The following is a 9603-nucleotide window of genomic DNA, read 5'->3' on the forward strand; positions in this document are numbered from 1 at the left end:
TACAGTAACTAAAACAGCATGGTACTAGTAGTACAAAAACAGGCATATAGGCCAATGGAACAGAATAGAGAGCCCAGAAATAAGGCTGCACACCTACAACCATGTGATCTTTGACAAAATTGACAAAAACAAGCAATGGAGAAAAGACTCTCTATTCAACAAATGATGCTGGGATAACTGGCTAGGCATATAGAGAAGACTGACCCCTTTCTTACACCACATACAAAACCAATTCAAGGTGGGTTAAAGATTTAAATGTAAAACCTAAAACCATAAACTATAAACTACGCTGTCAACCCTATAAGACAAGGTAGGCAATACCATCCTGGACATAGGAAAGGGCAAAGATTTCATAAGAAAGTCACCAAAAGCAATTGCAACAAAATCAATAATTGAAAAATTGGATCAATTAAAGTTAAGAGCTTCTGCACAGCAAATGAAACTATCAACAGAGTACACAACCTACAGAATGAGATAAAATATTTGCAAGCTACGCATCTGACAAAGATCTAATAGCCAGCATCCATAAAGAACTTAAACGAATTTACAAGAGAAAAATAAACAGCCCCATTAAGAACAGGCAAATGACATGAACAGACGCTTTTCAAAAGAAGACATACATGTGTCCAACAAGCATATGAATAAAAAGCTCAATATCACTGATCATTAGAGAAATCCAAATCAAAACCACAATGAGATACCAGCTCACACTGGTCAGAATGGCTTCTATTAAAAAGTCAAAAAATAACAGATGCTGGCAAGGTTTGGGAGAAAAGGGAACACTTATACACAGTTATTGGGAGTGTATATTAGTTTAACCATTGTGGAAAGCAGTATGGTGATTTCTCAAAGACCTAAAAAAAGAACTACCATTCAACCCAGCAATCCCATTACTGGGTATATACCAAAAGAACAGAAATTGTTCTACCATAAAGATACATGCAGGAGAATGTTCTTTGAAGCACAACTCACAATAGCAGACTTGGAATCAATTTAAATATCCATCAATGACAGATGGGATGAAGAAAGTGTAGTGCATATACACCATGGAATACCATGCAGCCAGAAAAAAAACTGAGGTCATGCATATTGTGGGAACATGGAAGGAGCTGAAGGCTATTATCCTTAGCACACTAACGCAGGAACAGAAAACCAAATACAGCATGTTCTCACTTATAAGTGGGAGCTAAATCATGAGAACTCATGAACACGAAAAAGGGAATAACAGACACTGGGGTCTACCTGAGGGTTGAGGATGGGAGGAGGGAGAGGATCAGGAAAAATAATAACTATTGGGTACTAGGTTTAATACCTGTGTGACGAAATAATCTGTAGAAGAAACCCCGGTGACATGAGTTTACCTATATAACAAACCTGCACATGTACCCCGAACCTAAAATGAAAGTTAAAAAAAAATTAAGCTTTTTCAATTTTTTTTTGATACGGAGTCTTGCTCTGCTGCCCAGGCTGGAGTGCAGTGGCATGATCTCGGCTCACTGCAACCTCTGCCTCCCAGGTTCAAACGATTCTCCTGCCTCAGCCTCCCAAGTAGCTGGGACTACAGGCGCCCACAACCACGCCCAGCCAATTTTTTGTATTTTCAGTAGAGACAGGGTTTCACCATGTTGGTCAGGCTGTTCTCGAACTCCTGACCTCGTGATTCACCCACCTCGGCCTCCTAAAGTGCTGAGATTACAGGCGTGAGCCACCGCGACTGGCTCCCAAGCCGTTGTTTTAACGTACCCAATCATGGAGAAACTTAAAGTAGAAGTGTTAATTTTTAAGCACTAGTCATGGTTAAAATGTACATTTGATGGTAATAAACATCTGAAATGTACCTACCAACACATATAATCCTATTTTCAGACTTTAATTCTATGTGAAATCAAATCATGGATGATAAATAATCTTACAAAAAGTGGGCAGCTATTTCACATGCAGTCCTTCACCTCTTCATCCAAGTTTCCATACATGACATCATTCAACAATCCTTCAAACACCAAGTGACAGTTATCTACAATATTACAGAACATTTTAAAAACCAACCCTCCAAAAATACTATGGCAAAATGTACCCTCTCTACTGAGTGTTTAACATTGTATCCTTCCTCATTTTCCTTAATCATGTATTAAATGTGATTAGACTGGATTATGTTAAAAATCTTGTCTATTTTACACGTTACAACTCTGTGATTCAATACATGGGCAGTAGTCAAGAGAAGAGTTATGTTATTAAAACAAAGGAAAAGGAAACAAACAAAAAATAACTCTAGCTCCAACACTTCTCTAGCACTATAAAACTTGGCTCCTGTCTGGAATTTTAATGTTTTAGTGTTCATGGGCTAAGCATATCATCAGATGCATTCATAACTTTCTAAAAAAAGAATAAAATTTTATCATACAACATAAAGTAGCAAATTACATTCCAGATTCATAATCAGTTTGAGCCTTGGTTGTCTGAGACTAAACCAAAGATTTTGGAAGGTTTTATATGTATCTCTCTGTTTGTGGAAAAGTTAGGTTCTTGAGTTCATTCTATCTCGTATCCAAAGTACAAGTAACCAGTCATTAAAGCCATATGCTGGCTGAGGGAAGGTTTTGTCCCAGTCAGACATTATTTATATAATCAATTCAAAGTTCTTAAGTACAGAAGCTACAAAGCAAAGACAAACTGGTTGGCTGTTTGTTGTTGTTGTTCTTCAAAGGCAATAAAGAATGCAGATTTGCAGTTAGACTCAGTGTCAGACTGTATGCTCCAAACATGGCCCAACAGCAACTCCTATCCCACATTCTCTTCTACAACGTGACCTTGCCACTGCTCCATCAAAAGGTGGCATTCAGTTCTCCTTCCCTTAAATCCAAGCTGGCCATATGGCTCCTTTGTAACCAACTGAATGTGGTAGAAGAGATGTGTGATTTCTCAGCCTAGTTGAGAGAGAGTCTGGCTCTCTTATGACTCTTGCCCTGTGGTACCCACTCAATTTGTAAGAATTCCAATATCCTAAGACCACAATGCTAGAAAGGCCACCTGTAGGCATTCCAGGGAGAGTCACAGCTTTGCCCAGTGTCTCACAGCTTTCCCCACCAAGGTGCCAAACCTGCGAGCGAAATCATTTGGAAAATGACCCTACAGTTCCAGACGTCCTGGTTCCTAGCCATTCAAGTTATCTTCCGCAAGGGCTCCAGACATCCATCCTCATTATGTCCTATCTGAATTCCTGACCCACAGAATTCATGAGTATAATAAAATGGCTATTTTACACGACTAACTTTTGTTATGGTTAGTTTCCCAGCATTAGCAACTGGAATACTCTTGGTAAGAATCTGTCTTTACCACCGGTTAATTGAGACCTTGGTAATCTTAACATAAATCCAAAGTTTCCTCAATAATATATAGGGATAACTTTAGCTACCTTGCAAGTTTATTGTGACATCGGGAATAACTGAGGTGTCTGGCCTGTAATAGGACTGAACAAAAGGATAATAGTTTTGTGATCATGATCTACCAAGAGCATTGTTAAATGTTAGGTAATGCATATCAAAATTTAAATTTGAAATTAACAAAGTACTTCATTATGCAATGCATTATGCAATGCAGAGATTTTACTACTTAAAGGGGAAAAATCTTCAATTATTGAAAAAAGTATCGCTGGGGTTTTCTGAATACATAACCAGGAAAAAACATAACACTAACAAACAGGCACTTCCATATATTTAATCTTTATGATAAACCATTTGAGGACATTAAGTTGTATAAGGTCACATGATTGGTAAGTGGCCAAGTTCAGGTCAGTTAGAATCCAATGTCTCATTTATTCTCCAAAATACTACTCTACTCTGATACAGAATTACATTACAATTTAGCATAGCTCACATGGAAGTTTGTTGTGGTATTTATTTATTTATTCGGTTAGTTATTTTGGGGTAGCCCTCAGAACCAGAAGTAGTTCAGAGAGCTCCCTGCTGTGGTATTTAGGTTAGGTATTCCAGAGACATATTTTGAAGCATCTATATTCCTTTCACTAACATGTCTAGTAGCCCTGACTATATCTATGGTCTCTGCAAGTGGTCTTACTATTAAACAAAAACTTGCAGGAAATTTCTTGAAATGTATTCCCGACAGCAAGTAAAATCTATTGCTTGAGATATGCTTTTGTTTGTTTTTGTTTTGTTTTGAAATGTTTTACGAAAGGCCAGGCTTTTCCCACACCCATCAAATCCCTCAGCTGCCAAGACTGATCTAAGTGGCTCTCTGGGGATTATAATCCTTCTATGAATGTGAGCAAAAGAGAAATTATATCTGTTCACAAATTAAAATGTCCTTTGTAAAAGTAAATCTAAGGAACTTGAAAATCTAAAAGACATTAAGAGAAAGTCATCAGGAAGATCTTGAAATAAGTTATACTTGGTTTTCTCTGGCTTATCAGTGGAGAAAGTTTGGGTGCTCTCTGGTATTCTTAACTATCCACCCGTCTATGATGTCTAGGTTAAACAAAACTGCATTTATTCTTCTTATGTTCTTTTCAAGAAAGCCAGAAGTGGGTATAACGATAGTGACTTCCAGGCTTGCGGAGCTATTTATAAAAATGCATCAATATCAACGCATTTCAAGCAACAAGCTGAACCTTCCCGGGAGCAAATCACATTGTGAGGTTTCCTAATGAAACTGTGTTTTCGAATTAAGGAATAAATGCAAAATATGAACAGATGAAACATGTTTGAAGTCAGAATCACTATATCTCAGATTTGCTAAGACTTGCAGGTGGTTAGGCAGTTCCATTTATCTTTAATACCTAAGATAGGCTTTCTCATAAATTCCTTTTAAAGTAACTTTTTATACTAAAGTTAAAAAAAGATCTACATATAAAGCACTCTAAAAAGAATTTCTTGTCAATTAGAAATGATAATATTCACCTGTTATTAGCATACGGTATACTGCCATTTCAAAACTACCAGTGACTCACGTTACAAATGCAGCTATTTTTAGGATAGTATGTGAATGATGTTAACAATATCCCTGGAAAAAGGTACTATTTGATCAAGTATTTTGTGGATGAAAAAACGGAAAAATGAATTTGTTATATCCCTAAATTAACAGTTAGTAAAAGTGTTCATTTGGCCATCTGTATGTCCTTGCTTTTTCCTTAGTCAACAAATTACACAGACACCAAAAAGCAATCTGCTTTATATGAAATAGCTATGTATTTATACATTTTAAAGAAGAAATGTAAAGTCTCCTTAGAGGTTATACAGCACATTTGATATCAAATTTAGGGCATCAGCATTCTGTATACACTTGTGCCAATCCTATTTACACTAAGGATTCTTGTAATTGCTGTGAAATCCTAGCAACTATATCCTAGAAATAAAGTTAGCAAACTAAATGTGGCTAAGCAGAAGTCTAAAATATTACTATAATTTGTGTAAGATTTAAGGTTTATTAAAAGGTTCCCCGAAACAGTACTGGGGAAAACTACCCTTAGAAAGAATTCTGTGGCCGGCAGCCATGTGAGTACTGCGTATTCTAAACTTCCTAACAAGCACACTTTATTTTTTTTCTCTTTCCACCATTAATCACAGTCAATTAGCCGCTTTCTCATATGCCTTTCTGGAACACTCAGAACTTAAGATGAGTGCCTCAACTGTCCCCCATACATTGAATTGGAACACCAGAGAAAAGCATTACGGCTGACTGACAACCGGATTACTGGTTCGTACTAGAAGAGCTGACGCAACCTTCAATACACCAGAACACAAGAGGCATGGTTCTACTTTTGCTCAAAATCATAAAACAGGTTATAAACAGCAAACGATGCACATTTGGTACCAAAATTAAAATGCAAGTTTAAAAATAATGGCTTAGGGGAAAGTTTCAGTAGAAACTGGGTCTAAGTAGGGCATACTATTGTGAGTAGAAACATTCCTGAAATGCTCCTTCAGTAAATACAGGCCTGCCTCTTCACAGCAGTTTTAATTCTAATTAAGACAAACATTTTTAATTAAGCCGTAAAGATCCTGGTGAAGGGCCTTCAGTAAAATTGGCCTTGGTGGTTCCTCCCAAGGTAATTTATTTTGAAAGACAAAGATGTGGATCTCTCAAAATCTTCAGAGAAGACATTTCCCTCCCTGTTTTCTGCTACTCCACACAGCAAACAGACTGAAAAAAGCTGCTTGCCCTTTGGAACAGACAAGAAAAGCACTGCTGGTTTTGATTCGGGCATTCCCCTTCCTTTCAAAACACTGGTGGACAGCAGCTTCAAGTTCATATAACATAAGAAAGCACATTTTGTAAAGTGGGGACACAGAGCAATTTTCCATATCTTGTTTCCTTTCTTCCTCCCCCGCCCTGTGTCCCACCATCACCGTGGAGAGCAAAAAAATGAACTGCTATTATACATACAGAAAGTCAAGAACTTGTTCCAGAAAACCTCTAACAAAACCATCTCTACTTTTTACCCATTTGCTTATGAATTCTACTTTATCTGGGCTGAAAACTATTTTTTTAAGGCAAGATAAGATGAAAGCTGATTTTCAGCAACCCAAATAGAAATGTACCCTGGGCTATGACTTTCAGCAAGGGGGTAGAATAAACAGGGAAAAATCCCAAACTGGGCCTGCCTTTGATTTTTACTTTGCAGAGTGCTATTACTGCTATATTTGCATTAGGCTTGCGTCTCCATATTTCCTTGACTAGAGAGAAAAAAAGCTGAGATAAATGGGTATGGAGGCAATTAAGAAAAGGTTAGCAAACACTGTATGTTGCTCTACAAACTCGAGCTGGCTTCTCCCCGTTCCCTACATTCCTGGCCAAGAAAAAAGGGTACTGGCTTGAAAAGCAAATGTGAGTTGAAACTGGCTTCTCTAACCTATCTGAAAAGTCTTTATGCAATCAGGGGTCTATTATTTCAGGAGACAGAGAGAAAGGGGCAAAACATTCACGTTGCTAAGGAGTCGTGCAGAAGCTGTCATTCCTACATAAATTGTATTATTGAAGAGGGGAAAGGAGATATTTTCGCCGAAGTTTATTTGGATCCCCTGGTTACCGAAGAAAGAAATTCTGCCGATTTATTTTATCTTTAGTTGTAAACAGCCAACCCTGAAAGAATTGAAGGACCTAAATGTTGACCTCCTGCTGCCAACCAGTTCCCTCCACAGGGAATTAACCAACAAAGAGGAAACCCTTCCATGGGAATTTTGAGGTAGTATCAAAGAAAAAGCCTTTTTTAAACACGAAATTAAATTTACAGAAGAAACTTAATCAAATTTTCCTGTGTTATAACAGGAAACCAAAGACAAAAGAAAATCAGATTTTTGTGGCTTTTTGTGCTATTTCAACTTTGTTACAACTTGAAACGTTTCCAGGAAAGCTTTATAAATAGTCCCAGAGAAGACATGAAACTGGAAGGAATGATTAATGAGTTTCTCAGGTGTCTATGTGTGTGTGTGTGAGTCTGTGTGTGTGTGTGTGTGAGAGAGAGAGAGAGAGAAAGAGAGAAAGAGAGAGAAAGAAAGAAAATCGCCGGCAGGTCCTCTCTCTTTATTCCCCTTTCTCTTCGCTGACACCAGCAGTTGAAGAATCAAAATTGGAAAGGAAGGGGTTTGTAGCAAGAAATCATAAGTTGACAGATTTCTGCTAAGGGCATAACTGGGGCGCCGGGGAAGGCAACTGGAGGGTCAGGGAGGGCGTAAAGCAGTAAAGCCCCCTGGGACTGGTAGCCTCAGTAGCTACCTTATTCTCCACTCCCCACCCCCATCTTATCCATTTGCAGCTTTCGGCGCTGGCGGAATAAAGCACAACTTTCTAGGCATCTGTGAGTAGCTCATGGAGAAAAGAAAGGTCTGGAGGAGAGAAGAGTTACTTAGAGTGGCAAAGAAAGAAAGGCAACTCACAATCAACGGCGGCGTCACCAAAAAAAGGAAAGGAAAACAAGCCTGTCCCTCTCTCAACTCTTCACATCCATCAAAAACGTAAGGAAATAAAATCCAAACCGAAATACATTGGTGAAAACGCAGATAAGGTGGAGTGGAACCGGCAGAAATGTGAACACTAGGCAAATTCGTCCTCGAGAGAGGAGGGAAAAAGAGTGGGGAAGACCGAACAGAGAACCCCCGCAGCATCTCGGTGGAGTTGGGGAGTTTTTGCCTGCTTCTTTTTTAACGGGGGTGTGGAAGGCGTCTCATTTTTTTACACAGCCACATGGCTCTCGCCTCAAATGATAACAAATATCCAAAATAGCGTACGTGTTACTCCAGAACAGGAGGAATGGCCACGGGGAAGGGAGAGGGCGTGGGCTGTCGCTTTAGGTTTGGCGACCAGGGATGGGGAGGGAAGAGGGGTGGATGCCAGGGAGGTGGCTGGAGCCCCAGGATCCGAGAAGGGCCTGGACGGGGTGGGACGGGCCAGGGCAGGGGATGCGGGGAGGTGGGGACAGGCGGTGACTGTCCTGGCAGTGGGGCGCGGGGCAGTCCGGGGCGGGAGGCAGGGGTCGCGGCGCGCCAGGCCCTCACCGCTGCTGAGCGTGGACTCGCAGTGCCAGATGTCCAAGCTGGCGGGTTTCCGGCAAGACTCCCACAACGACAGGTAGTACTGGTGGTCAGCTGTGACCCAGGCCGGGCTCAGCACCGCCCCCAGGTCCAGACACAGCGCCAGGAAGATGCACACCAGCCCGACCAGCTTCAAGGGGGTCAGCACCGACACGCGCACCTCCTCCATGCCGCTGCCCGCCGAAGCCATTCCTGGGCGCCGCTGTCGTCCGCCCCGCCGCAGGCGAGGACGCCAGGCGGGTCCGGAGAGCCGGGAGCCGGACCTCCCGAGGGGGGAAGCCGCCGAACTGCCACGCGCTGGGACTCGCTCCCTCGGGGCTCTGCGCACCCCCTGCCGCGCGGCCAAAGTGGGTCCGCGGAGGCGGCCGGCCGGGTGTGGGTCGTCGGCAGCCTCAGCGACGTCGATTCCACCCCGGACCTTCGCCGCGGGCCCCGCGCCGCGCTCTGCCAGCGCCCGCGCCCGCTCCGCCCGGCTTGGCCGGGCTCGCTCCGCCCCGGCCCCTCCCCGGGCTGCGGGAGGCGGTGCCGAACGGGGAGGGGCGGAGGGCCAGCACTTGGTGGCTTCGGCTCCAGTTCCCAGTGCCGGAGGCTCGCGCCTGTCCCGCCTCTACCCCGCCTCTGGCCAGCGGGCGGAGCCCAGTGCCAACCCGCGCCCCCGATTCGCAGCGCGCGGCAGTTCCTTGAAGCAGTCCAGCGCCCAGCCTGGCCCCCGCCCGGCCCCCCCGCCCGGCCCCCGCCCGGCCCCCGCCCGGCCCCCAGTCTCGCTGGCTCCAGGTCGCCGGGCTCTCCCCCTTCGCCCAGTCACGTGGGTTTCCTTTTCTTAGGGAGCAGGAGTGGGCCGTTTTCTAGAAGGCGCCAGAAGTGGATTCCTAGGTTTCCTAAGCTGTGCCTCTTGGAGCAAGGACAGGTCCTCTGTCTCAGTGATGTAACACGCCCCTCCCCGGACAATTTCACATCCTGAGGGATTTGGAGGACGGAGGAGAAAAGTGACTAAATGCATTTTGCCCTCTTTTCAAAACCAGGACGGGCCCAGGAGTCCCCCGGTTTTCCCTATTTCCTC

The 9603-nt window shown here is 43.0% G+C and overlaps 1 protein-coding gene across 1 annotated transcript in view; it reads right to left on the minus strand.

Moving 5' to 3' along the window:
* TMEM47 (transmembrane protein 47) overlaps positions 1–9032 on the minus strand; it is a 30358-nt gene extending 21326 nt beyond the window's left edge. Inside the window, exon 1 of the mRNA XM_055268643.2 lies at positions 8508–9032. Coding sequence (XP_055124618.1) covers positions 8508–8733 — 226 coding nt within the window. The 5' untranslated portion in view covers positions 8734–9032. The remainder of the gene's footprint in view (positions 1–8507) is intronic.
* Between the last annotated feature and the right edge of the window lie 571 nt (positions 9033–9603).

This window comes from Symphalangus syndactylus, chromosome X (assembly GCF_028878055.3).
Source record: "Symphalangus syndactylus isolate Jambi chromosome X, NHGRI_mSymSyn1-v2.1_pri, whole genome shotgun sequence".
Lineage (NCBI taxonomy): Eukaryota > Metazoa > Chordata > Mammalia > Primates > Hylobatidae > Symphalangus > Symphalangus syndactylus.